The sequence below is a fragment of the Eubalaena glacialis genome, chromosome 18, assembly GCF_028564815.1.
Source record: "Eubalaena glacialis isolate mEubGla1 chromosome 18, mEubGla1.1.hap2.+ XY, whole genome shotgun sequence".
NCBI lineage: Eukaryota > Metazoa > Chordata > Mammalia > Artiodactyla > Balaenidae > Eubalaena > Eubalaena glacialis.
Genome location: NC_083733.1, coordinates 27,225,416 through 27,252,079, shown reverse-complemented (window position 1 = coordinate 27,252,079; position 26,664 = coordinate 27,225,416). Strand labels below are relative to the sequence as shown.

General features: G+C 55.2%; 3 protein-coding genes across 11 annotated transcripts in view; 2 read left to right on the top strand and 1 right to left on the bottom strand.

The window, feature by feature from the left end:
• The window catches only part of NDRG4 (NDRG family member 4), a 40,893-nt gene extending 23,155 nt beyond the window's left edge, over nucleotides 1-17,738 (top strand). The window contains exons 3-17 of one of the 2 annotated variants that reach the window (XM_061174457.1): nucleotides 625-669; nucleotides 4,906-4,953; nucleotides 8,318-8,423; nucleotides 8,676-8,796; nucleotides 8,884-8,946; nucleotides 9,114-9,174; nucleotides 10,659-10,745; nucleotides 10,820-10,876; nucleotides 11,292-11,395; nucleotides 12,264-12,320; nucleotides 12,411-12,462; nucleotides 13,453-13,500; nucleotides 13,679-13,714; nucleotides 13,829-13,880; nucleotides 16,088-17,738. In XM_061174457.1, coding sequence (XP_061030440.1) covers nucleotides 625-669; nucleotides 4,906-4,953; nucleotides 8,318-8,423; nucleotides 8,676-8,796; nucleotides 8,884-8,946; nucleotides 9,114-9,174; nucleotides 10,659-10,745; nucleotides 10,820-10,876; nucleotides 11,292-11,395; nucleotides 12,264-12,320; nucleotides 12,411-12,462; nucleotides 13,453-13,500; nucleotides 13,679-13,714; nucleotides 13,829-13,880; nucleotides 16,088-16,242 — 1,092 coding nt within the window. In that variant the 3' untranslated portion in view covers nucleotides 16,243-17,738. The remainder of the gene's footprint in view (nucleotides 1-624; nucleotides 670-4,905; nucleotides 4,954-8,317; nucleotides 8,424-8,675; nucleotides 8,797-8,883; nucleotides 8,947-9,113; nucleotides 9,175-10,658; nucleotides 10,746-10,819; nucleotides 10,877-11,291; nucleotides 11,396-12,263; nucleotides 12,321-12,410; nucleotides 12,463-13,452; nucleotides 13,501-13,678; nucleotides 13,715-13,828; nucleotides 13,881-16,087) is intronic. The other variant, XM_061174458.1, reaches the window with a different exon arrangement.
• A 1,485-nt stretch (nucleotides 17,739-19,223) lies between these two features.
• On the top strand, nucleotides 19,224-23,648 carry SETD6 (SET domain containing 6, protein lysine methyltransferase). 3 transcript variants are annotated; one of them, XM_061172935.1, is made up of 9 exons: nucleotides 19,224-19,265; nucleotides 19,503-19,592; nucleotides 19,676-19,820; nucleotides 19,900-20,041; nucleotides 20,303-20,362; nucleotides 20,493-20,613; nucleotides 22,064-22,244; nucleotides 22,390-22,532; nucleotides 22,678-23,648. In XM_061172935.1, exons 1-9 carry the CDS (start codon nucleotides 19,239-19,241, stop codon nucleotides 22,981-22,983), a joined length of 1,215 nt encoding a protein of 404 aa, XP_061028918.1. In that variant the 5' UTR covers nucleotides 19,224-19,238; the 3' UTR covers nucleotides 22,984-23,648. The 3 variants fall into 3 exon arrangements, with proteins under 3 accessions (XP_061028918.1, XP_061028917.1, XP_061028916.1); XM_061172934.1 differs by having other exon boundaries at nucleotides 20,168-20,362; XM_061172933.1 differs by having other exon boundaries at nucleotides 19,224-19,592; nucleotides 20,168-20,362.
• Nucleotides 23,649-24,699: 1,051 nt separating this feature from the next.
• Nucleotides 24,700-26,664, bottom strand: part of CNOT1 (CCR4-NOT transcription complex subunit 1) — a 102,769-nt gene continuing 100,804 nt past the window's right edge. For all 6 annotated transcript variants that reach the window (XM_061174221.1, XM_061174220.1, XM_061174219.1 and 3 more), the window contains exons 47-49: nucleotides 26,496-26,628; nucleotides 25,221-25,355; nucleotides 24,700-25,042 (exon numbers count right to left, since the gene is read on the bottom strand). In XM_061174221.1, the coding sequence (XP_061030204.1) occupies nucleotides 24,964-25,042; nucleotides 25,221-25,355; nucleotides 26,496-26,628 (347 nt within the window). In that variant the 3' untranslated portion in view covers nucleotides 24,700-24,963. The remainder of the gene's footprint in view (nucleotides 25,043-25,220; nucleotides 25,356-26,495; nucleotides 26,629-26,664) is intronic.

Genomic DNA, 26,664 nt, shown 5'->3' with positions numbered 1-26,664 from the left:
CCCCCTTCTCCCTCGAGGCGTGGGTCTCAGCTTCTCCATCCCTAAAGTGGGTGTGATAGTCAGGCCCTCCTCTGCGCTTGTGCCCTGATGGGTGACCTCAAAAGTCATCTGTGGGGGCAGCGGGCAAAGTGCTGAACAGCAAGAATTTGGGGTCAGAGATTATTCCATCACTTTCTAGCCCTGTGCTTCCGTCTCTCTGAGCCTCACCCTTCTCACCTGCAAAGTGGAAATCTTCACATTTTCAATTAATAGGTAAAAAAAAAACTCACAGGTAAAATCGATGTGTGTAGCTGCTCGTAACCTCATCTGTCAAGTACTAAATGGCCTGATGCCTGGCGCTTGGAAAGCCCTCTGTCACTTGTGTTAACATTAAGATAGACTGGGGAGGGACTTCCCTGGCGGTCCAATGGTTAAGACTCCATGCTTCCACTGCAGGGGGCCGGGTTTGATCCCTCTTCTGGGAACTAAGATCCCACATGCCACATGGTGCGGCCAAAAAAAAAAAGATAGCCTGGGGAACAGCAAGCGAGGCTGCTCAAGGCAGAGCCCCTGTGGCCACCTCCCTTCCCTGCCTGGGCCAGCCTGGGGCCTAACGAGCCACCCCCTCTGTTTGCCTTGCTTTAGGAGAATTCCGACACCTTCCTCTTGGCTGTGGACACAGACTGGAAGGTAGGTCTCTGCTCAGCCTCCCCAGATGGGGACCAGCTGCTGGCTGGCCCCTCCCCGCACCCAGCCTGTTTCAGAGGAGGGTCACAGCCCTTCCGCGTGCCCCCAGCCTGAAGCCACAGGGACTGGGCACTTGGAAGCCTCCAGGACCACCCCCACTGCTCACAGCGGCTTTGCCTGCCCTCTGTCCCGTGGAGAAATGCCCCCTCTCTCCTTGAACAGGACAGGGAAAGGAGGGGAGGTCTGGGGGAGTGAGGATGCTGTCATCTGAATCAGCACTTTCCTCCTATGAAAGCCAGGTTGATGCTCTGAAATAGCTCCTGTTTCCATGGCAACAGTTGCCCAGGACAACCATGTCCTCTTTAGTTTGATGCCAGATACCCTGTGAAACTGAAATCATTCTTTGTTTTTATTCCTCTGCATGATGATTTCTGATTTTGCTCACTTGGCCAACCATTCCTCCCCTGTGAGTCCCATAGTGGCCGTTTATTTCCGGGTCTCAGAAAACGTGTGACAGCAGACACAATGGGAGCTTCACAGGGCTCCAGGGCCCCGCTGGCCATCATAACATACTGAACAAAGTCAGACCTTTCTGGGACCTTCCTCCTGGCTGGCAGGAGCTAGCCCCCAGGCCACCATCCAATTTGGGTCAGTCTCTCAGCCCCATGACAGCCTCAGCCTTGTGGTCTGGACGCAGGGGTGACGTGGAAGGAGGGGTGGCCTGCCGGCTCCTCCCCCAGGCGCATGGCGCTGCAGCCAGGATCTTAGGATCTGAGGATATGGATCCCAACTGTGCTTTGGACCCTGGGTCACCCGTCCTTCAAGGACGCAAGCAGAGGCATCAGAGTGGCCCTTGTGCACATGCTCTGGTCTCCTGGGAGCACCAGCTCCAAACACAAAGGCCTCTGGAGCTCGAGAAGACAGGATGGGGCCTGGGGGAGTGGGGAACTAGGGGCCGGGGAGGAGAGAAGGGAGAGATGTGTCCACAAGGTGGCCCAGGCCCAGCCAGAGTCTCCTTTGTCCTCCCTGCTCCAAATGAGGGCTGGAATGTGTGAACAGACAGACCCTCCCCCACAGGAGGGGGCTGCTGAAATAAAATCCAGAGCAATCAGCCCCTGCCCGACATTGAGTGGGACTCACTGGATGCCAACGGTGCTGACTGCCAGCCCCCAAAACACGCACACCCTGGGAGGCAGATTGGGGGGTGAAATAGGTGATGAGAATCCTGGGGTCCTCTTCACCCATCTGCCGGGCCCAGACTAGGGTGGTCACCCCATATGTGTGGGACCTTGGTTCTCAAGATCCTTTGCTTGGTAAAGGGCAGCATGTGTTAAAAGGTACCTTACTGTCTACTCTGGGTAGACCACATAGCGGCTGTTTTTTTAAAAAATTTTTTTTTTATTAAAGCAGCTGCCAGGATGGCCCTTGTCTGGGCCAAGGCCTGGCAGGGATTTTATCCTGTTCAGTCCCTTGCCTCAGTGGGCCCAGCCAGTGGGGGAGGCAGAAGGACAAACTAGAGCTAGGAAGACCTGGGTCCAGGTCCTGGCCCTGCCACGTGACCTCCAGTACAGGTCACTACCTCATTTGTAGAGTGAGGCAGGCAGCTCAGCCCTCCCCGGGTGTTTGTAGGGTCGGGGTTGCTGCCCTTGGGCTGGGCACTCAGACCCTGGGCTGTGACTAGTGGCCACTAGAGCCAGACTGCCTGCGTGTGGTTCCTGGCTCTGTGCCCACTGGCTGTGTGGTGTTGGGCAGGTTACAGAACCTCTCTGTGCTTCATTTTCCTTGTTTGTAAAGTGGGTGTTCAGAGGATAAAATAAGGTAGCATGTGCAAAGCATTTGGATGGAGTATGGCACGTGGGAGATATGGTACTAAGCATTTACTACTCTTAGTGTGACCTCAGGCCCAGGGTGCTGAGATGCTGGTGAGCTCCACTGCTTACTAGCTGAGTGGGAGAATTTACTTCTCTGTGCTTCAGATTCTTCATCCTTTCTCATAGGTTTGTGAGGATTATGTGTTACCCTTGCTCCTTAAAGCTACCTGTGCAAGCAGCTACACTGCTTTTCTCCCATTTACAGATGTGGAGGCTCAGAGTTGTTGACTGACTTGCCTGAGGTCACACAGCAAAGACTAGCAGGGTTTGGCTAGCAGGACCTGAGCCTGCCTTATTCAGCCACAACTGTACAACCTCCAGGGAGGAGGCCAACAGGTTGGAGAGACACACAGATTAATCCATTTCTCCCCTGGGCAGGCCTGGGGTCAGGTCTATAGTGATGTATGCAGCTTTTTTTCATCCTAGCAGCTCTGTGAGGAAGGCACAATTCCTATTTGACAGTTGAGGAGACTAAGGCACAGAGGAGTTAAAAAATCTTGCCCAAGGTCGCCAGCTAGTGGGTGGGGAAGCTGGAATTTAAACTCAGGTCTGTGGATTTGAAACCACTGAGCTGAGCAGAATTGGGAGGTCATGGCTTGGGGTGGGCAGTGTCTGAGATCTCCCAGGTCCAAGGGTGGGAAAGGCTACTCGGAGGTTCAGGTGGGCATAAGGTTGGATGGGGACCATGAAGGGGCAGGGTTTTAGTGGCAGAAAGGGTGGGAGGCCACCCCACCCTGCCCCTCTTCCAGAAGCATATGGGAGGATTTTGTGGGCAGGTCCGCAGACAGGGCTGTGCTTTTGCACACCACCTCAATTGCCAGAGCCTCTTCCTGTGCCGAAGTGGCTGCAGGAAACAGGGAACATGGCCAGAACATGAGGGGCTGGGGGATAGCCCATTCCACACCCCAGCTGCCCTGGGAGACCACAGGCCCCCAGCACTCTGCACTAGGCCTGCAGTGCGAGAGGTCAGAGAGGGGCAGGGAAAGTTATTGATGCCCCCCAGGCAGAGGACATGGCCAGGAATAGCATACATGGCAGGTGCTGACCAGGTCACTAGGCACCTAGAGATGGGGAGGTGACCGCCTTCCCCCAGGGCAGCCAGCCAGCGTGCAGGGCTGTCGGCACAGGCTGGGACGAGTGGCGTGTTCCCTCACCAAAGAGGCAGAATGGGGGCACAGGTGCCCACACCCCTCCCTCCCTCTGTTGCTCTTGCTTCTCTCAGTCCTTGGGCTCCCTCCTCTGCTCCCCTCCCTGGCCTATTTCCTCTCCTCCTCTGCTCTCCTTTGCCTGCCCCTTCTAATCTCTTTACTCTGCCTGCATGTCTCTGGCCAGCTCCTCACCCAAATCTTGAGCCGCGTGACCTCCAGCACCTGTCCTGCTGCTCAGGACAGCGGGAGGCGGCTCAAGCATCCTGCTCCCCAGAGACTCGAGAGCCAAGCCCCAGGCTGGGTGGCCCCAGGAAAGAGGGCTGGGTGTGTCTGCAGGAGGTGGGCATGTCCACGTGGACAAGCTGCCTCCTGTCCCTCCTCCTGTCTCTAGTGGCCTCCAGCCCCTTGTGCAGGATGGGGGTGGGGGAGGGCAGAGCTGGTGTGTGCCCACCAATCTACCCAGGCCCCCTGGCCCCAGAACCCCCATTTCCCCAGCGTGGGCAGGCGCTGGGTATACATGTGGGCAAAGTGGGGGCTGCCCAAGGGGAGACCCTGGGAGTGGAGAAGGAGCAGTCCCCTGGAGTAGGGTCATGACCCAGGTTGCCCCAGGCAGCAGTGACTCCCCGTATCCCCTCAAGGTTAAGGGATCCAGGCCTTTATGATGTGGAGGCTGGGCTTGGGGGCGCTCTCGGGCGCTCCCTGCTCCCAGGGTATGGGTCAAGGGCTCTGCTATCTAGGGCATGCCTCTGTGGTCCACCCTGCCCTGCTTCGGTGTGCTTGTCTTTGAGAGGCTCCTGTGTACCTGTCACGGGGCACACATGTACACGTGGCCTCTCGTCTTCCTAGGACCCGGTGTGCAGCTGCTGCTGTGAGCCTCTGTGCTGGGGGTGGGCCGGATGCAGGGGCTGGGGACCATCAAGACTGATGTGTTGCTGGGGGCGGGAGGAGCAGGAGATGGGGTGAGTGAGGACCTTGGAAGCCAATCAGAGCCAAGTTTGTCTCCTGAAAGCCAATCTGGGAGCAGGGGCTCCGGGTGAGCGAGTGGCTGCTCAGAAACCCCGCAGGGAGGAGGGGCCAGCCCAGCCCCCCCCCCAATCGCCGCAGGCTCTGCATATAAATGGCCCGGGAGCTGTGCCCCGTCATAGAGCCGCTGGTCTCCTACTTGCGCTGCCCCCTCCCTCTGGACTCTGGTGACTCAGGCCTTTGTTTGCCCTTCCTAGTCGAGGCCGGTCGCCTCCCTCAGCAAGATGCCGGAGTGCTGGGATGGGGTGAGTGCGGAGTCTGGGGGTGGCGAGGCGGGCGGGGAGGGAGGGGCATCCCTCTGCCTCTGTCTGGTGGTGGTTCTGCCTTCAGTTGCCTCACCTTGGGGGTCACTGAGCAAGGCCAGCAGGTTCCAGGCACCCTGGTCTGCTGCAGCGGTTGGGGATAGCTGCTGGTCAGGGTCCGCAGGGGAGGGCGGGAAGGCTGAAATCTCTGCACAAACTGGAACGGGCTGTGACTTATTTGTAAGCCTGTGTGGATCGGTGTGTAGGCATGTATATATCCCACTGACGGTGTGCCCTCCGCCTGGCACGTGCCCAGCTGGCTCTGCCTGGCGCCTGTGACCACCTCAGCCCTGTGGAAGCTGTTCCCTGTGTGTCTGGGGTGTCTGTGCCTGCAGACACCTCCTGACCCTGCGAGGGTTGTCTTGGTTGTTTGGGGGACTGCAGGGTGCCAGTCAGGCAGAAGCAGAGAAGTCTTGGGTTGTGGTGTTAACTGGGCCATCAGGCTGGGGTCCCTGCAGGGAGAAGGGGGTCGCTGTGCCTTATTTTCTGGGCGTAGGAAGGCAATGCTGGAGGGATGAACCTGCAGGGCTAGGGGCCCCGGTGGGACCAGGGTGCCTCCTTCTGCCTGGGGGCAGCAGGTGCCCAGGCTCGGTGCTGTTCTAACTCCAGGAGGGAGAGGCAGGGGCAGACATACTCCTCTACCCCCTAGCCTGCCCTGCCTGCCCTGCCTGCCCTGCCGGGTCCGGAGGCCATGGGGCCGACCTCTACCCAGGCAACGACGTCAGCGCCTACCCGCCGCTGCAGACCCGGTCCTTGAATTATTGATGCGGTTGATGGGAAGAATCCAACCAGCCCCGCGCGCGCACGCGACCTGAAGCCCAACTCGGAGGGCCCCCCAGGGCCCCCCCACCCCCGCAGCGCTCAAGGTCACGGATGAGGGGAGCCGGACAGGCAGAGAGAGGACATTAGAGCCCCCTCCCTTGCTGCCGCAGTGCCTCGCGCTGGCGCCCACCTGGAGGCGGCACGGGCTCTGACGTCACCAAGAGCCAATGAGAGCCCTCGGCCCTGGGGATTGGGGGACTCAAAGCGTGTCCGGCTGCGGCCCTTGGGGCGCCCCTCTTGGGGACCTTTGGCCTCTATCAGGATTACCTGGATCTGAACTCCTGGGTCGGAGAGGGTGCAGGGAGGTCGGCGGAGGGTTCAGCCAAGGTCAGTGGGCAACCGGGCTGGTGCTCCCGATGGCCTGTCCAGGCCCAGCCCTTCCCATCCCCAGGGGGCTGAGCCTTAGTGGTGCAAGCACTGCGACTTAGTCCCGCTGCCCCGGGTGGGGCATGGGGACCTGGGCGGCCACACGGGGACTGGGAGGGGCAGACACTGCCCTCACACACACACCCATGGGGAGGTGGAGATCTGGGAGGACCACGCCCTGGGCCCTGACTTGTGCTCTGCGGGCTAGAGCTGACCCCGCTCCGAGAACTATGCCGCAGGAAGCGCAATGCAGTTCTTGTGCTGTGAATGCTCTCTCCTGCCCCCACCCCACCCTCCATAGCACCGTGCGCCCCTCCTGCCCCATCCCACCTTCCTTAGCACTGTGCACTCTTCCTGCCCCAGGCCCTGCCCTCCAGAGCCAGCAGAGCATGGGGGGTGGGGATGAGGCAGGGCCCCCAAGCAGGGACAGGCACCCTGTGGAGAGGCTGCCGGCTCAGAAGTCTCTTGCATGGAGCTTGATCTCTTCCTCAGAAGAAGCAGCCTGAGGCTGGCACCTGGCAAGGCGCCCCCCTCTGCCTTCTCTGAACTTGACCTTGGGCAAGTCAGTTCTTTCCCAGCCTCAGTTTCCTCCTCTGTGAGGATAAATAAGAAGATACATGAAAAGTGTCTGGTCAGTGGTCAGTGAGCAGGAAGTGTTCCTTGTTTTGACAGCCCTGAGGGAGGACAGGTCTGGGCCGTGGGGAGGCTGTGGTGGACTCGGGCCGGCCTGGAGGACTCCCAGAAGTGTGGCTCCTGGGGTGCAGCCTTGAGCCACAGGGTTGGCACTGCCTTGTCTCTCCCCACTGGAGACAGGCCTCGACAGTGGTCCTCTGAGCCCAGACCCAAGAAGGCCAGTCCCCAAGATGATGTTTCCTGCCTGAGTCTCCACTTTCCTGTTGGAGGCAAGAACGTAGGTTGTCTCTGAATCTGAGTATCCTAGTGTCCTCCACCTGAAAGATGGGGAAAAGAGCTCCTTCTCTCTTGCATAACACCTGGCACACAGTAGCTGCTCAGTCACATCTGACTGTCCTTGACCCTAGCCCCACCTCCAACTCCCCGGGGCCACCCCCCTGTAGTTCCCAGGACTCCCCCTGGTGCCAGCAGGGCTGTTTATTCAGCTTTGGCAGACCCTCTTGGAGCCTCCCCATGAGTGGCCAAGAGGGAGTAGTTTGCAGAAGGACCAGCCAGCAGGGCGCCTCCCCAGGGCTCAGGGATGCCCACACACGGCAGCCCCCTTTCTGGGGCCCTTTCCAAGTGCTAAACACTCGGCAGATATCAGCTTGTTTAGTTCTCACAGAGTCCTGATGAGGTGGCTCAAGCAGAGGTGGCTGAGGCACAGAGAAGTGCATGCCCCGCTCAGAGTCACACAGTAAGGGCTAGAGCGGGTCTTGAACCTGCAGCATCCAGCTCCTGCTTCCTGAAGAACTGACGACCCTGAGCAGCCAAACCAAAGGCATGAACACAGGAGGACCCCAGAGTGGCCACTGCAGAAGGCCTTTGGGGAGGGGGTGGGAGTCTAGCCTGAGGGAGGCCTTGGGGATCACGGAGAGGCAGGAGCAAGAGCCTGGAGGTGGAACCAGGGGCAGGTGTCGGGGTGGGAGGCTGGGCTGGCCAGCAAGGGGTCTTTGCCGTGGATTCTAGGCGAGCTGTTGAGGCCAGTCCCCTTCAGGAGCTGCGGCCCTTTTGAAGGCTTCTGAGTCGAGGGGGAACATGATGAGGGCGGGACTCAGTGGGGATGTCAGAGCTGTCCTGGAGGGGCTGCAGTGAGATGGGGAAAATGGGCCTCACTGGACCCTGGAGGCCTGAGTGCAGCAGGGCCTGAGCCTGGGCCTGGGCAGTGGCAGCTCGTCCCACTGGCTGGTTTGCAGAGGAGACCAGAACTTTCACGTGCAGACCAGTTCACGTTGCCCCTGTGCTGAACAGCCTTGGGAAGGGGTGCTCCCTCTGGTCTGTCCTCTCTGGGGGTGGCTGGGGGTGGTGAGAAGGGGACGCACCACCCTATGGGAGTGAAAGTCCCGCCAGAGGCCCAGCAGCCCCCAGGCTGCCCCACAGCATCATTTCCTGGAAGAGCCAGGAGTGGGGGCTGCCCGGAGTGTCCAGCGCTGTCTCTCCCCTCCAGGAGCACGACATCGAGACGCCTTACGGCCTTCTGCACGTGGTGATCCGGGGCTCCCCCAAGGGGAACCGCCCGGCCATCCTGACCTACCACGATGTGGGTCTCAACCGTAAGTGCGCCTCAGCCTCGTTTGGCCCTCCACTGCCTCGAATCTCCCGGAACAGTGAGGCCCCCCTCCCTCCCCACAGAGTCCCGTAGATCCCCACTCATGCTCAGCTCTGTGCCCCTAGCCATTTGGGTCTTGGTTTCCCCGCAGAACCATGAGGCTGATCACCTCTGCCTCGACCTCCCTTTCAGCATCCATGGGCCTCCTTCCCCGCCTCTCCCGGCTCAGCCACAGCTGAGAGCTTTGTCTTTGCAGACAAGCTGTGCTTCAATACCTTCTTCAACTTTGAGGACATGCAGGAGATCACCAAGCACTTCGTGGTGTGTCACGTGGATGCCCCCGGTCAGCAGGTGGGGGCCTCGCAGTTTCCTCAGGGGTAGGTACCCGGAGCGACCCACCCCCCAGCTTTCCCCAGCCCTGTACCCCCGGCTGCACTGGGCCTGACCTCCTGCTCTGCCTGCAGGTACCAGTTCCCCTCCATGGAGCAGCTAGCCGCCATGCTTCCCAGTGTGGTGCAGCACTTTGGGTGAGTCCTCGCCCAGTCCTGCCCTGCCCCTGTGCTGGGGGCCAGGGCGCGCCCACCATTTCCACAGAGACAGCAGGCTCTCGCTGAGCGCTGAGGGCTATGGGTGGGTCTGCTGTGGATGGCAGTCATGGGAAACCCCTAGAGTGACCAGCCATGCTCTCTGTCAGGTTCAAGTACGTGATTGGCATTGGAGTGGGAGCCGGAGCCTACGTGCTGGCCAAGTTTGCAGTGAGTCTCTCCACCCGCCCCTGTAACTAATCCCAGGACTGGTCTCTCCCAGGGGCAACCCCACAGGAGCTTTCCTTCCTCTCTTCCTTTCCTCCTCCCCCTACTTCCTCTTCACTTAGGAAAGTCCTTTTTTCTTTTTTTCCTCCAAGGAAATTAACTTATAAAAAAACAAAAGGTTACTTTTTCTATACAATTCCTTAAAACACTATGCGCCATAAGTTGCTTCAACCATTATCCAAAACCAAACTTTCTCTTAGCAACAAACTATACAACTAATTACTCCAGCCACTAAATAAGGATTATCCTAATCACTCATTCACTAATTAGGGTAATACTTAAACATGGATCTTTTTTTTTTTAATTTTTTTTTGGCTCTCATCCCTCTTTTTTTTTTTTTTTAAACTTTATTTATTTATTTATTTATGGCTGTGTTGCGTCTTCGTTTCTGTGCGAGGGCTTTCTCTAGTTGCGGCAAGCGGGGGCCACTCTTCATCGCGGTGCGCGGGCCTCTCACTATCGCGGCCTCTCTTGTTGCGGAGCACAGGCTCCAGATGCGCAGGCTCAGCAATTGTGGCTCACGGGCCTAGTCGCTCCGCGGCATGTGGGATCTTCCCAGACCAGGGCTCGAACCCGTGTCCCCTGCATTGGCAGGCAGATTCTCAACCACTGCGCCACCAGGGGAGCCCCCAACATGAATCATTTTTTAATCTAAAATTACACTTATGTTAAGTTTGCGAGGTTTAAAGAAAGTCAGGTTTCAGAAACATCATGTCGGGTAGGAGCTCACAAGCTTTCCATCTCTAAAAGCAAAAACTTAATTTTTAGGATTCAAAGTATTTCTTTCTTCAAAAAAAAAACAAAAAAACTGACTAAGAATTTTCAACTCCAATTTCCACTGCGGTACTTAACCACTTTGTTAACTGTCAACTATTCCCGGCCACCCCAGACAACCTTGACATGACCTCAGTATTGTATATATATCACCATTTTCCCCTAAACACAGGCAGACAGCCGAACAGAAAACTCGAATCTCTTTTACAATGTCTAACACAAAACAGGCTTTGGAAAGGTCAGTTTCTTAATATCACTAGGGTTTTTTCTATGAAAGCAAAGAATCAAAACATTTCATTGAAGATGTTTAATCCTTAGTGTTGCAATAGTAGCCTCTTCAAAGATATATTAAAGGGGCTGAAAAACAGTGATATAGGCATAGATTCCAAATAAAAGGGTTTTGAAAGGTTCCACGTGGGGAGGAGGATGAGCAGGGGCAGCTGGAAGGGGCCTCCAGGCAAGTTCCCAGCTGAAGGCACTTGGTTATCAGTGGTACCTTGAAGCCCTTACAGAGCGCGGCCTTCCCTTCAGATCCTAGCAACCGCCTGTGAGACGGGCAGGGCCAGAATTGTACAGTCCGTTTTCCAGGTGGGAAGACTGGGGCTCCCTGCACCCTGCCCCGCCCCCCAAGCCCTGTCTCCCTGTCCCGGCAGCTCATCTTCCCCGACCTGGTGGAGGGGCTGGTGCTGATTAACATCGACCCCAACGGCAAAGGCTGGATCGACTGGGCGGCCACCAAGGTGAGCGCGGTCCGCCTGGAAGGGGGTGGGGTGGGGTGGGGCGTCCCTCACACTGGCTCCGCCCCGGCCCGCAGCTCTCCAGCCTGACCAGCACTTTACCTGACACGGTGCTCTCCCACCTCTTCAGGCAGGTAAGGGGGTGGGGCCGTCCTCACGCAGGAGCAGGAGCGGCCGGGCTGGGACTCTCCCGAGGGCCTGGTTCTGCCCCCCTCGCGGGGGGTACCCGGGGTTTCTGCCCCCCCTCCCGGCCGGGCAGGAGGAAGAGGGTGGCGGGGTGATGCGGCATCAGACATGCCTCACCCCTACCCCGGGATCAGCCGCGAGACTGCAGCACCCGAGACAGACTGGGGAGACGGATGGGGCGGGGTCCCCTCCCCTCCCAAGGCCGTGGGCTCCCCCCACACTCTTCCCCCTTCCCCCTCCCTCCCCGCCACTGGGGTGGGGCAGGGGCCGCTCCGGCCAGAGGTGCCCCCTCTGAGCCAGTCGCCGTCTGTGGCGCCACACCGCTCTGCCGCGCGTGCGCTCATCCCCCGTCCCCGGGCCCAGGAGGAGCTGGTGAGCAACACAGAGTTGGTGCAGAGCTACCGGCAGCAGATCGGGAATGTGGTGAACCAGGCCAACCTGCAGCTCTTCTGGAACATGTACAACAGGTGTGGGCGGCTCGGGTCCCAGCTGGCGGCACCAGGACGGGAGCGCTCACGCAGTCGGGTGCCCCCCTCCCCGGTACAGCTGCGCACGGCTGGCTGGCAACACACTCCCCCAGTTCGTAGATGAGTGGACCGTTGAGCCTCCGAGAGGGGTGACCTCTTGCCCAGGGTCACACCCCGCGAGGGGCAGAGGGGGAGCAGGGCTCTTCCACTCCTCCCCCTCCCTTGGGCGTTGCCAGCGGGAGCAGCGGGGGATGTGGGCACCACCCGCTGCCCCCACTGCCCTGAGCCTCAGTGCTGACATCCGTAAGTTGAGAGGAGGTTGGATTAAGTGCTCCTTGGAGCCCCTTAGGGGTTGCCCTGCAGGGGAGAAGCCAGGGCCCCCCGCTGGCCTGCCCCTCCTACTCTTTCTCCTACAAATATTTATTGAACGCCTGCTGTGTGCATGGTGCTGGAGAAACACTGGAGAAGGAGGGAAGCCCCGGCCTGCCTGCCTCTAAGGCGCGGGACTCCCAGCACAGGTGGTGGTGCACAGCCCGTGATGAGAGCCAAATGTGAGGGCCCACCTGGCATGACTTGGGGGGGTCCTGGAAGAAGTCACATGACGGGAGCCCTCAGGCCCCTACTTATGCAGAACAGGTCTCTGTCTCCCCATTTTACCAACGGCATCTGTGAGGCTTTGTCTCACCGTTGAGACACTAGAGCGTAAGCCCCAAATCTGGGGCCAGCCCAGCACCTCCAGGGATGTTGGGCCATAATTGCCATGTGGAGGGATGGGGTTGAAATACGGCAGTGTCAGGCTTAGGGACATTCCCCAACGCCCCGCCCCGGGATCCAGTCCTGGGATGCCCACCTCCGCCTCTCCCTGCAGCCGCAGAGATCTGGACATTAACCGGCCTGGAACAGTGCCCAACGCCAAGACGCTCCGGTGAGTGCCCTGCCCCCTCCAGCCTGCCCGGCCTTTGTAACCCCCTCTCCAGTGCCCAGGCCAGACAGCCCTTCTCCTCTGTGTCTGCAGCTGCCCTGTGATGCTGGTGGTCGGGGATAATGCACCTGCCGAGGAGGGGGTGGTGAGTGAGGGATTGTGCCCTGGTGCCAGTGGGTGGCAGGGGCAAAGGGGTCACTGGCTCCTGGCCAACGGGGCCAATTCCTGACCCAGCCCCGGGAAGCCTCGGGTGGACGCCAGATGGTGGGCTTCTCATCCCATTTCCCCACCATCTTGCCAGGCACCAGTGCCTGAGGCAGCCCCCATCCTTCAGGTGAGGGAGGCCTGGAGACAGGAGGGGCCTGGGGCCAGGACCAGGCCACCTGATTGCCCCACCCTACCCGTCCCTGCAGCACGGCAGCACCTCCGCACTCTCTACCCATTTTAGACCCAGAGACTAAGATCTCTCTTTTCTTTAAAATTGGATTGATTTGTTATGAAATAAGCAATTCATGAGCACAGCAGTGGTCCCCCTTTGACCATCACATGCATCCATTATGTTTGGGGATCATGTGTCACCTCTCCTGTTGGAACTCTGAGAGCAGGCAGCCTGGGGTGTTTCATGTCCCCCCAGAGGGTCAGGGGTCCAGGAGTGCCCAGGGAAGCCCCCAGTGTGCACCCAAACTACGACACCCTCCGTGTGCCTGAGGGCTCCGGGGAGCAGGGCTGTGGGCTGCACCTGCCGTCTTGACCCAGGCAGGGTCAGGGCTTCGGAGTCTCCTGCTGACTCTCGGCCCTCCCTCACCTCTGACGCCCGACTCCTGGGGTCCCTGGTGCTTTCCCAGCCTCCCCCGCCAAGGTGATCCTGGCTCGCTGTGAGGCCGCTGCCCAGCCCATGCCCCCAGCCTAGCAGCAGTTGTGAGTGCAGTAGAGGGTCTCAGGCCCTCAGGGGGCTGCTTCCTGATCCCCAGGGCCTTGGCCTTGCCAAGGTGCCTATGTCTGCCCCCTGCATTCCTTCCCTCACGTGTAGAGCCTCGCAGCTCTGGGGATAGACCCTCCCTTAGCATCGGGGCAGGGGGGACGCCTGATAGCCCTCGGGCGCCTCACTCTGCTGAAGCCTGTTCCTTGTCCCCAGGTCGAGTGCAACTCCAAACTGGATCCAACCACCACGACCTTCCTGAAGGTGAGGCCCTCCTCCCCACCCTGGGCCCAGCCACAGGGAGGGGCCTGCCTGGGGTCCCAGCCAAGGCGGGAGCAGGACGGTGTGTCTGGTCAGGGGAGCCTGTCCAGGTGTGCAAGGGACAGGCAAGGTGTGGTGTGAGGTGGCCCCTGCTCAGCTCACCCCCCTCTCTCCCCTGCAGATGGCAGATTCCGGGGGACTCCCCCAGGTCACACAGGTGAGACTCTTGGCCCTCCCTCCATCCCTTACCTGGCCAGGGGTTGGGGAAGCCTCCCCTCTCCCTGAATCCCAGGCAGCCAAACAAAGCATGTACCTGTTCCTCCTTCTGCAGCCCGGGAAGCTGACTGAAGCCTTCAAATACTTCCTGCAAGGCATGGGCTACAGTAAGTATACCTCCACCCCGCCCTGCCCTGGAGACTGGGGGGCAGGCAGCAAGTTGGGGCTGACGCTGTGCCTGGGGGCCTCTAGGGCATCTCCACCTAGGTTGTAATTTGATTGTCCCAGGCCAGGCCCTGCCCTTGGGGAGGCTTTGGGGCACTGTTCTCCTGACAGGGCTGGGCCTTTTGGGGTGGGGGACTCTTCTCCCAGCCCTGGGGAGCAGGGCCTGGGGCTGAGTCCTGCCCGGGAAGCCTGCCTAGAGGTGGGTCACCCACCCCACCCAGCGCCTGTTGGGCCTACAGCACCTGAGAGGGCTGAGAAGATGACAGATGGTACCAGGGGCATCAGAGGAGTGGACTTGGAGTCTAGGGACTGGGGAAGGCATGTGAGGCCATCTGGGTTTTAGGAGAGCTGAGGCAGCCAAACTGGGGGTGACATATCTGAAGACCCCGAGGAAAGAGGGGTGGAACTGGCTCCCTGCCCGCCCCCGACTTCCCCTCGTGCAGGGGTGAGACACTGCTCGTGAGCGCCACCAGCGCACATGCCCCCTTGGTGACACACGTGTATCTCCTCAGTTCCTTCTATCTCCCCCTTGCGCCTGGCTCTCCTCCTGGAAGCAAACTTCCTCTGCCCGAATTTTTCTTCGCCCCAGACCTCAGCCTCTGGAGCTTGTGCCTTCTGGGGAGGACAGGCCTGTGGGGGAAGGCTGGGGGGCCAGCCAGGAACAGAACTCCACCCCCCGCCCCCAGGGGACCGGGGCCCCCTGCCAGCCTGTCTGGAGAAGTAGGGCAGCAAGAGGCCAAGACCCACAGTGAGACCCAGCAAGGGCTCTGAGGCTGGGCGCTGAGCCCAGGAAGTGCCTGGCGGACACTGCTGGGACGGGTGGGTGAGCGGTACTTGTCACGGGGCTGGGACCCGTTCTCAGGGCCCTGGGACAAATACCACCAGGCAGCCCAAGAGCTGGGAAGGATTTGGGAGGTCATACGGGCCTCCCGCATTCTGTCCACGGGGAGAGTGAGCCCCAGCAGAATGGTGAGGGTGCTGGGACTAGGTTATAGGCCCTAAAGGCTTTGTGGGGGTGAGCCCCCAGTGCCGCAGCCCAGGCTGGAGAATCGGGGGGTGAGACGAGTACCCCACCCTGCTCTCCCGACTCCTAGGGCCAGACTGACATCAGTCAGTGCTGTGGTTCCTTCTGTGGCTGCTGCTTCGGTGGGTGGGCAGGAGTGGGCTTCCTGAGCCTCTGGCCCTGCCCCCAGCCTGCTCTGTGCCTTCCTCTCCTCTCCCTTCACCTCGCTGGGCCTCCTCTTCACCCGTGTTCTGTCTCCCCAACCCTGCCCCTCTGGCTCTGTCTTCTCTCTTAGTTGCATACTTGAAGGACCGAAGGCTGAGTGGAGGAGCAGGTAGCCCCGCACCCCCTTCCCTAATGCATGGACCGCCCCCGTCCTGCCCACCCCCCACCCCCCACCGCCAGGAGCCCCTGCTCCTTCCTCTGTTCAGTGCTGCAGCCAGGCCGCATCTTGCCATGGGAACTTCCTGTGCCCTGCTCTTCCGTGGGCTCTGTCTCATTTAGGGCTCCAGATTGGCTGGGTTTTAGATCAGCCTTGCTTCTAGGTTGCCATGGGCCCCGTGGCTTCCAGAACTCTGGCAGTTGGAACCAGAACTTCTCAGAGGTGTCGGCCCTGGGGTCAGGGGCAAGCCATGCCTGAGCTGGACAGGTGGCTAGTTGAGGTCAGGAAAGTAGAATTTGCTCCCTGCAAGTCTCGCTTGTGAAACTCTGAATAAGGGCAGAAACAGGATTTAGGGCAGTCTGGGGCCATCACACCTTGCCCTTCTTTACAGAACTGGTCTCATTCCCCCTGCCCCATCATCCTCTTGAGGGAGGCTGAGCTGGAAATAATGTCCCATCCTTGCCCCAGCTCAAGGACACCCAGTCAGCTGCCACCCCGTTTTGGCCACAGCTCTGGCCAGCTCTTGTGAGGAAGGTCCTGCCGGCCTCTGTGGCCCCCCCCCCCCCGCCCCTTTGGCTCACTCCCTGTCGCTGGCGTTGCATGCCTGGGGCTTGACAGAGCAAATGTAGAGCCCTGGCTTGGGATGAGCCTTCGTCGGAAGAACGGGTCTCGCTGGCCGCTTTGCTTGCGTAAATCCTTCTCCTGCCTGCCTGCGCCCGGCCCCGCCTGCTGGTCCTCACCCCCGGTGCCCTCTCTGTCTGCAGTGCCCTCGGCCAGCATGACCCGTCTCGCCCGCTCTCGAACCTCGTCCCTCACCAGCGCCAGCTCGGTGGACGGCAGCCGCCCGCAGGCCTGCACCCACTCAGAGAGCAGTGAGGGGCTGGGCCAGGTCAACCACACCATGGAGGTGTCCTGTTGAAGCCCTTGGTCCCACGAAGATGCTCACCTGCCCCCCAACCTGCATCGACGTCCCACTGCCATCCTTGCGCAGCTCATTTCCCCTTTAGTTTATTTTTGCGAGGGCGAAGGGGAGGAAATGGGGTTACTTTTCTTTTGTTTAAAAAGATGAGGGGATCCGTCCTAGATGCTGCAGTGGAACAGTCTCCAGATGGTTTGAGGGGCTCACTCCTCCCCTACCCCACCCCCTCCCTCACCTCGTTAACTTGGCTGACTTAGACCCTCTCTTCCAGTTCCCCAAGGCCCAGGCACAGTCAGGGCAGGGTTCCAGGGAAGAAGGAGATTAGCTAAGGAAAGACTTTGAGTCCATCTCTGGCCAGGATCCAGGATAATATCCTGGATTAAAGAAAGCATGGGTTGACCCCCTCAGGCAGGCAGGTTTGAAGGTGCGATGGGGTTTTGCGGTGGTAGGTGCTGGGACAGCAGGAACACAGGGTCCAGCTCAGGCACTGGCATGAGAACCAGGAGACAGCAGCAGGGAGCACTCAGAGGCAGGAGCCCTGGAGCTCTGCAGGCCCCTTTCCCACCCCTGAGCCCCACCATCAAGCACATCTGTTTCTGACTTTAGCACCTGTGACAATCATCTGAACAGTAGCCACAAGGGGGCGCTTCTACCGGACAGTAGTTTTCCTGGTGCTCTCTGGGTGGGCCTGGTGCTGTAGGGCCAGGCAGGTAGGGGCTGAAAGGGGTTTCTCTGCCCAAGGAAGACAGAACACAGAGGACCTTGAGGGCAGGAACCCCACAGACTGTCCCTTCCAGCCCACAGTCTGCCACCTCCTGGCCCTGTCCCGTTTCTGAGCCAAGGCCCTGAGGCAGAAAGTCACCTGGTCCTCTGCCTCTAGGGAGCTGACTAGGGCTGAGGTTAAAGGCTGGGATAGCCTTTGAGTGTTGGGTACGCTTCTGAGAACTTCGTGGTGACTGCCTTTGGAAGCCAGCAGGCAGTGGTGGCTCAGAGTTCCTACAGAGTTCCCCCAGAGACCCCCTTTTCACCCCTAGGTTCCATGGAGGACAACTTAATCAGCAGCAGCATGGCCAAGGCCACTAGAAACATTTCTAGGGAGAGTTCTAGTCAAGCTATGCCAATGTTTCACGTAGGCATCACTGAGAGAGTTCATTTGGAGAAAACTGGCCCAAATTAGCAGGACTTGGCAGTCCCAAATCACCATCCTAGCCAGTTGGAGTAGGCTCAGGCTGGGGCTTGCTGGGTCCTGGGGTGGGAGGTGACGTTTCCTGAAGTGAACAAGGGCCAGGCAGAGGAGAAAGGCTCCCCCCACACACCCCAACCCCTTCCAGCCAGCTGAAGCCCAGGGCTGTGCCATATACTTCCTGTTCATCCACCTTACTGGGTAGAATCTCCTGGCCCAGGAACCAGAAGCCATTTGTCTCTGAGTTGCCACAAATCAGTTGCCACAAGCCCCCAGACGAGTAAAAAAGAGGAGAGAGCAATGAAAAATGCAGGGCTGTGGAGGGTGGGTGGGTGGGTGTGGGGCTGAGGGGACACCTGCATCCACATTTCCTCGGCACACATCACCCCCTTCTGTCATCTTAAGCCATTATAGAGCCCAGTGGAGTGTTAGTCTGTTAGTTCTATTCACTCACGTGCTTCCTTTGAATATAGAATGTGACTGTTTGAAAAGCTGGTAGAATTAATCCCTCTTACTGTAGATAGCGCTGTGAATCTTGGATTTTTTTTTCCGTGTTCTTTTCAGATGAGATCTATAAATATCTATACATTATATATATATGTATATTGGGTACTCCGGCGTGTGGCTTTCCATCGGAGGTTGTGTCTTCTTTGGTCAAAGTGAACTATTAATGGAATTTGTTATTTTCTTCTCTGTACAAAGTGAAGAGCCTACTTTTGTGTATTCTGGTGCCTGATGTCATGAGACTTTGAGATGACAAAATGTAAAACAAAAACCCTTGTCAACGTAGAAAGAGTTAACTGTGCTGAAAAACTAATAAAGAAACTAAGAAGAATTTGAGTATGGTGATGCCATGCCCATCATGAGAAGCTTTGGTAGAGACAGAATGTTTAAGCTCGTGAGGCTGTTGCTTCTTGGTTTTGTTTAGGTGGGGTTGACCGTTCAGAGTGAAGACAGGCATTTCCATCTATCTCTGTATTTCCATATCTTGTCACATTATCTTACCAATCCTTACATTAATTCCATAGGGTAGATACTAATTATCTTAGTTTCACAGTTGAGGAAACTGAATTTGCCCTAATAAGAGGCCAAGCTGGGAGGTGGCCTTAACAGTGTTTGACTTCAAAACCCAGACCTGTAACCTCTATATTCGCTGCCTCATTTTCTTAAATTTAAGGGCATGCTATTTCCCCATGTTTAACCACCATTTCTGATTCATTTACTCAGCCATTTATCCAATAAATAGATATTGAGTTCCTGCTGTGTGTCAGCAACTAAAGAAGCAAGTAAATAAAAATAAGCCCCTCCATGTGCTACGCAGAAGATGAAAAACTGAGCGGGTCTATTCTATCAATAGTTCTGGGAGCCCTGACCACACCACTCCGAAACACGTGCACAAACTGCTCTAATTGCGCTCCCAGCCGGCCTCCCGCGAGGCCTTCCCTTCTTATCCAGAAACGGGATTTTGCACTTCAACCGGACTTCTACCCCGAGGGGTTTCAGCTGTCACAGACCAAGACTGGGAAGGGTTGTGCCTGGCTCAGACCAGGCTCAAGGCGGCAAGGGGACACATCTTCCTGCACCCGGCGGCACGTTTTCTAAACCCAAGTGGGGAGACCCGGCCTCAAGGATGTTCTCAGCAGGGGTCCTACGACCAGGTGCAAACCCCCACTCGTCTTCCGCGTGGAAGTCGAAACGAACGTCACGTGGTCCAGGGGCGGGACCATAGGCCCCGCCCCTGAGAGTCCTGCTCCCGGACGCCGGAAGCGCCTGCGCGGGGCTGCGGAGCCGCGGGGCTGTGCGCCTTTGGACCATGGCGACCCAGGCGAAGCGCCGGCGGGTGAGTTGTGGCGACAGACGCAGGCACACCCCTCTCCGCCGCGCCTGGCCGCTCCCCCGTCCGCGGCGCCGTCCCGCACGCGGCTGCGCGCCCTGCCGCGGGTCATTTGCCGCGCTCCACATCCCCTCCCCCAACCCCGGCCTTTCCTCCGCGCGCGCGCGCGCGCGCGCCGCCGTCTTCTCCGCCCCCAGCGAGCTCTTCCGGGCGGGGCAACGCCACTGCGCTTGCTTATCTCAGGTGGCAGGGCTTGCGGACAGCGAGGACCCGGCCCCGGTGGCCGGCTTCCTGAGCTGGTGCCGGCGGGTGGGACTGGAGCTGAGTCCCAAGGTGAGTGGGGGGGGCGGGGTGGAGGCTGGCGCGGCGGGGAAGCGGGCGCGGTCTAGCTCTGACCGGCCGCTCTCCCTGCTCAGGTGGCGGTGAGCCGGCAGGGCACGGTGGCCGGCTACGGCATGGTGGCCCGGGAGAGCGTGCAGCCCGGGGAGCTGCTGTTCGCGGTGCCGCGGGCCGCACTCCTGTCGCAGCACACCTGCTCAATCAGCGGCCTGCTGGAGCGAGGTGGGCACGCCGGCGGGGGTGGGACGCCGAGGCGGGCCTGCGGGACCGGCCGGGGCCCTAACCTCTTTGTCTCTCTCAGAGCGAGGCGCGCTGCAGAGCCAGTCGGGATGGGTGCCGCTGCTGCTGGCGCTGCTCCACGAGCTGCAGGCCCCGGCCTCGCCCTGGAGCCCCTACTTTGCGCTGTGGCCCGAGCTGGGCCGCTTGGAGCACCCCATGTTCTGGTGAGAGCCGTAGGAGGGGCAGCACCGTAGGTAGCCTGGCTCGAACCGCCCTGCCCTTGGGACACGGGTCCCAAGCGCTAGTCCCGGTAGGTGGTGTGAAGAACCTGGGTGGGGGTGTCACTGCAGGCCAGAGGAGGAGCGCCGGCGATTGCTGCAGGGCACCGGCGTACCCGAGGCCGTGGAGAAGGATTTGGCCAGCATCCGCAGCGAGTATTATTCCATCGTGCTGCCCTTCATGGAAGCCCACCCCGATCTTTTCAGCCCCAGGGTGCGCTCTCTGGAACTCTACCGCCAGCTCGTGGCTCTTGTGATGGCCTACAGGTCAGTGAGCAGAGCCTTAAAAAGGACCCTTTTTTTAGAACTTTGTTGAGGGACCAGAAGGGAAAGAACAGTGAACCCCCACTCGCTTCTCACCCTGCACTGGGCTTTAGCAAAGTTCTCTCTGTGGCAGCTTTCAGGAACCACTGGAGGAAGAGGAGGATGAAAAGGAGCCAAACTCCCCTTTGATGGTGCCTGCTGCAGACGTACTAAACCACTTAGCCAATCACAATGCCAATCTAGAATACTCTCCAGTGAGTGGATCTCTCCCAGTTCTTGTTCTTATGTGCATTGATGATTGGGCATTTGATTCAAACCGGTGTGTCACTTATGCTGGCCTGGCAGTTGAGCTAAACAGGCTCCATTCTCCTCATACTAAAAATGTGTAGGTGGAATCACCTCCTCCTCTGTGTACTTTGCGTATTCCACTGAAATCGTCTGAACATAAAACATCTCAAAACCTTCCAAGAAAGCTGGGGTTAATCCTCTGATAAACCTTGCACCCTCACTGATCTGGTTCTATAGGTTGGTTGGTCTGTGCAGTGCCAGTGAGCCAAGATTGTTTCCGGGCCCTGTGGACAGCAATCTGGAACAGCCATAGTGTCAATACTTTTCAGAAGAGGGGACGTTCGTAAGACCGGTTTATGATGATACCAAAGCTGTGTTTTTATCAATTCTATTTGCTAAGTGGAAAGTTGCAAAAAAAGATCTAAGTTTATGGAATTAAAAATTAGGAAATGGCTGTTTAAAATAAATTTATTTTTGGCTGTGTTGGGTCTGTTGCTGCATGCAGGCTTTCTCTAGTTGCAGCATGCGGGGGCTACTGTTCGTTGTGGTGTGTGGGCGTCTCATTGCGGAGGACAGGCTCTAGGCACACGGGCTCAGTAGTTGTGGCTCTCGGGCTCTAGGGCGCAGGCTCAGTAGTTGTGGCGCACGGGCTTAGTTGCTCCGTGGTATGTAGGATCTTCCTGGACCAGGGATCGAACCTGTGTCCCCTGCATTGGCAGGCAGATTCTTAACCACTGTGCCACCAGGGAAGTCCCTGGCTCTTACTTTTAAAAGCTTGTGTCCATTTGCTGTTCCTACTTCGATCTGGGTGTTTTGGTTTTTGTTTTTGATCGTTTGTTTTTTGCCACACTGTGCAGAGCCTAGTTCCCTGCCCAGGGATTGAACCTGGGCCCCAGAAGTCTTAACCACTGGACTGCAGGAAGTCCCTAATTCTTCATTTTTGTAAAGCTAGCAACTTTTTTTTTTGGCTGTGTCGGGTCTTAGTTGTGTCACGCGGGCTCTTTGTTGCCGTGCACAGGCTTCTCTCTAGTTGTGGTGTGTAGGCTTAGCTGTCCCGTGGCATGTGGGATCTTAGTTCCCTCACCAGGGATCGAACCTGCGTCCCCTGCATTGGAAGGCGGATTCTTAACCACTGGACCACCAGAGAAGTCCCCAAAGCTAGCAACTTTTTAAGTGTTTGTGAGATGGATGACTGAGCAGAGATTACCTACTAAACCATTGGGATGACCTTTGACCTTTGTAAGCCTCACCACTTTTATTCTACAGTACAGGATCTTAACAAGAACTAAAGGTAGACTGTTTGTTGGTAGGTATAGCGTCAGTCCCATCACTGAACTGTACCCTCCTAGGAGGGAAGTTATCTTCATGAGGCTGGCCTGGGAAGGGCCTGACCCCAGCTTCTCCCTTCCACCCCAGAATTGTCTTCGGATGGTGGCCACTCAGCCCATTCCTAAAGGCCATGAGATTTTCAACACTTACGGGCAAATGGCTAACTGGCAGTTGATTCACATGTATGGTTTTGCTGAACCGTATCCTGACAACACGGATGACACGGCTGACATTCAGATGGTGACGGTTCGTGAAGCAGCGTTACAGGGTGAGTGATTAAACCTTGGACACTGGTGTATGTCTCCATCCCTGCCCCAGGTGCTCTGCCAATAGTAGTTGCTCCCTTTTTGTAGACTAAGGAGAAATGAGCTCTTGGGTATACTGACTTTCACACCAGTACTTTGTGTCTACAGGAACAAAAGTTGAAGCTGAAAGGCTCCTACTGTATGAACGCTGGGATTTCTTATGCAAACTGGAGATGGTAGGGGAAGAAGGAGCCTTTGTGATTGGGTGGGAGGAGGTGCTGACAGAAGAGGAACTGGCCACGACACTCAAGGTAAATGCTCAAAATAAGTATTTAGATCTACGTGCAAGGAAAGGTGGCATGGATGGAGAGAACACTTAAATGCTGTCAGGATAGGTTGGCTTCTCTAAATCAATTTCGGAAATACGCAAGTAAAGGGCCCCATGGTTGCTTCTAGGTACTGTGCATGCCTGCTGAGGAGTTCAGAGAATTTAAAGACCAGGATGGATGGGGAGATGATAAAAGGGAAGAGGACAGCCTGACAATCACAAATATCCCCAAACTCAAAGCATCATGGAGACAGCTTCTTCGGGACAGTGTTTTGTTGACCCTGCAAACCTATGCCACAGACTTAAAAACTGAGCAAGATTTACTCAGTAATAAGGAGGTCTACGCCACACTCAGCTGGAGGGAACAGCAAGCCTTACAGGTTCGTTATGGTCAGAAGATGATCTTACACCAATTGTTGGAACTGACAAATTAGCAGGTTCCCTTTTTCCTGAAGGAATGTCCAGAAGAACTTTCTGCTAAGCTGGTACACACTGATGCTTGAAAAGAAGGATAATTTGGACCTTTTGTTTTGCATTTCATACTAAATACCAAAAGGAAAAGTAGCAAAACTGTTGTCTAGGATGAATTCCAAGGTAAGAGTGACATGCTGAAGGAAACAGTAGACGTGGGAACTGCTGCTTATTGTTATGAACACTAATACATTTTATAGCTGTTTGGTTCTCAGTATGATCCAAAGTTAGCAGAAATGTGATAGTGATACATTTTGTTGTAGTCTGGCATTTAATAACATGGACTTACTTTGAAAGTAGACCTGGTTCAAATCCAGGTCTATTTTGAACAAGTCACTTTCCCTTTTTTAACAACAGTTTGTTTCCTGTTGGAGGATTTAATAAGCTGTGTCACTGGGACTCTGAGCAATTGTTTAAATTCCTTAAAGAGCCTAGATGGCACAACTCACCCTTAAGACACCAATGACATTCAAGTCCCCATGTAAGATTTCTACTATTTAATCTTGAACCTTTTTGTCCTCTCTGGCCATAAAACTTGACAGTCATGAAAGGTAAGGTATATATTAGATAAGTTTTAAATATATACCTACTCCTTTTAAAAATTATATCTAACATTGTAAAGCAATTATACTCCAATAAAGATGTTAAAAAAAAATATTGAAACACCATGAGGGTAAAGGATGTTTTTAAATGGGCATTTTGAAATTGTTGTTTAATCATAGAAACCTGCTCCAATAATTTTTCACTGTTGGAAAGGAAAAGGAAAACAACACTATACAAAAATCACTTCCTTGTTTGTTTAAAGATGCCAAATTGGTAGTGGGAAAACCTACCATTCAGCAAAAGTTGGTGTTCCCCAATGGCCCCAGTGGGAAGGCTGGGTGGTCCACTTTCCTCCTCACCACCAGCACTGGCCGCTACTGAGAAAGGCACAGTGGACTCGTGTGTGTGTCATGACTTTAATGTTTGACTACAGTATGCATACACATACAAGAAGTAGGGAAGCTAAAGCCCAGGAACTAGGAAGGCTACAAAATACAACACATGGACCAATACATTTACAAAACATTCAAAATCCTTACAAAAGGGGCTGTATTGGTCCTTTTGACTTTTTTGTTGTTCAGCTTAGTCTGTATGGCCATTCATTGGGATAATGGGGAAGGGCAATTCAGAATATTTGGTTCCTTTCCGCACAGTTTACAAGTTATCAGGAGAGAGATGGGGGAACTTTAGGCCTGGTTTGGCTTCCTTTTATAAAAAGTGTCTCACAGGGCCCAAGGGGATGTGTTCTCCAGCAGAAAAGAGAAAATGATGCTCTGCCAGCAGCCAGCTTTAGATTTGGGGAAGAGACAAAATAAAAAATCCACGGGATCTCAATTGTGAACTCTTCCCATGTTTCCTGGCATACCATATTCTACACATCCACATTTTTTAACAACTTTGTGATTTTCAAGGTCCCCATCCATATTTAAAAAAAATAAGTCACGTAGTATTTAAACTGGCTTTCCTGCTATTCTTTGGGACACCAGGAATGTCAGATGACATGGAGCTATGCCCACCCCCGCCAACAAGTGCATGGCATCATCAGCCTCTTCAATTTATAAGCTGGGAAGTAGGTACCACCAGTTTATCTACTTGCCTTGGACACATTTTGCACAAACCCAAGAAGTTCCAGACAAAGGTTTTCTCTTTCATATATTTACACAAGTTCAAAATGATATTCACAGCATCTTCTAAATGTTGGCCAGGAGTCAAAAAAATGCATTTAAATTTGGAACGTGTCCACATAGACAGGAAGCTGACCCAAACAGTAATTGGGTCAGATACCCGAGACCAAAGGGCCGGAAAAGTCAGGAAGAGCTGAAAGGATCTTCAGCCAGTTTATGAACTTGGTACAGTGGGACCTCCAGGCTGACAAATTTACAACAGAGATGTGGTTCCATCTAACTGGCACCTGTCCCTTCCATTACTTGCTGAGCCTGCTTTTGTCCCATGCAGCACTGTGCGACAGACTGGAATAACCTGAAGAATGGAGACAGTTACAAGTTTGTGAGAAAACTTCAGGCCTGACTAAAACCTTGCGTCTCATTAATTTTGGTTACTATGGCCTTCTTAATCACCCACCCAAGCTGGAGCCATCATATGATTCTCATTCTTCTGTCTTAAGAATGGAACAATTTAAAAATTACTTTTAACTCACTTTTCAATTTCTGGGGCACAGTGTACAAACTCGTGGTTCCAGAACTTAAACGCTGGATTTTTAATCAGCTCAATGAAAGTAATAAGAAGACCCCAAGGATGTGGCCTATTTACAATCAACCGTTCCAAAAGAACCCTGGAGAAGGGAAGAAAAAGTTAGTCAATGCACAGAGAAACATACAAATTCATGACCACTTCTCCATTTGTCTTTTTTCCTAACACTTTTTCCCTGATTATTACACTACATGCAAAAGTTGTTAGCTTTACAAAAGGCAGGTGGATTGTCTTTTCTTTAGAATGGTTAAATGCAGGTAGATTCTAGAATTACATAACAAACATGGGTTTGAATCCCTCCTCTTCCCATTACTGAGCCTAGAAGACTAAGTTAAGGTAAAGGACAATAGATTACACGACACAGAAAAGATAATCACTTAAAGAATACATACTCAATGAAAGTAAATAGGAAATAAGAATTTTACTACTAGTAGGACATCTGTAAATTGGGTGGGATAATTCTTCACATCCTTTGATCTAACCGATTGTACTTCTAAATTTACCCTAAGGATGTAATAAAGCACAAGAACAAAGATTTAAGTTAGAGGAAGTTCACTAAAGCTTTATATAGTCCACAAAATAGGACTTTTACCATCTAAACATCTAATAATAAAACACTAGTTAATTTTTAGTATATAAACCTAAGGAATACTAATACTCAGAAACTACTATTAGATGGAGGGGCAAGTTTAACAAGTCTGGTCCAGTTTTTTAAGTTTGTGTATATATCTCTCACGAGGATGTACCCATTTCCTGATCTCCAATGCTGTACGTAGTCCAAGCAATCTGCAACAGATTCCTAACTATTGTTAGTAAAACACACGTATGATCCTGTTATTTCTCCTGCTTAAAACCTTCCAACCCAGAGGTAATGACAAGTCTAAGTTCTTTAACATGGCCTTTAAAAGGCCTGGGTGTTTCAGGACTGGTTAAATATGCTGACACCACCACCTGAGAAAAACTCCTGATCTATCAAAATGCTGCACCCTTTTGTTGAAAACTTTTTGTTTCAGCAGTGATTAGTAATTCTCTACTTGTGATTTTTTTTGCATCCATCGGACTATCAGGAGGGCAGAACCATGCCCATTTTGTTCACAACTATTTAACACATGTAAGATGCTCAGTGAACATGGAATGCATAGGGCAAAAACCACTCAGAATTCATAATAAAGGGGAAGAGGCTTCATTTAGAACCCTCTGAAAAAACAGACCTCTCTCTTACCTTGTGATCTGTTCTTGGATAGCTTCAGTGTTGGCCTCTGCAAAAAGGTAGAGCATGGTGCAGCTGAAGTAGTGAGTGTGGCTATTTGGGTACCGCAGCTGATTTGCAATTGCATTCAAGAAGAGATACCGACCTAGATATTAAGAAAACCCAGCTTAGCGAGAACTTG

Coding starts and splice junctions, on each gene's coding strand:
- SETD6 (XM_061172933.1), top strand. CDS start 19,239: ATGGCGACCCAGGCGAAGCGCCGGCGGGTGAGTTGTGGCGACAGACGC. Junction 19,821..19,899: donor CAGCGGCCTGCTGGAGCGAG/GTGGGCACGCCG, acceptor TGTCTCTCTCAG/AGCGAGGCGCGCTGCAGAGC. Junction 20,614..22,063: donor CCAATCTAGAATACTCTCCA/GTGAGTGGATCT, acceptor CTTCCACCCCAG/AATTGTCTTCGGATGGTGGC.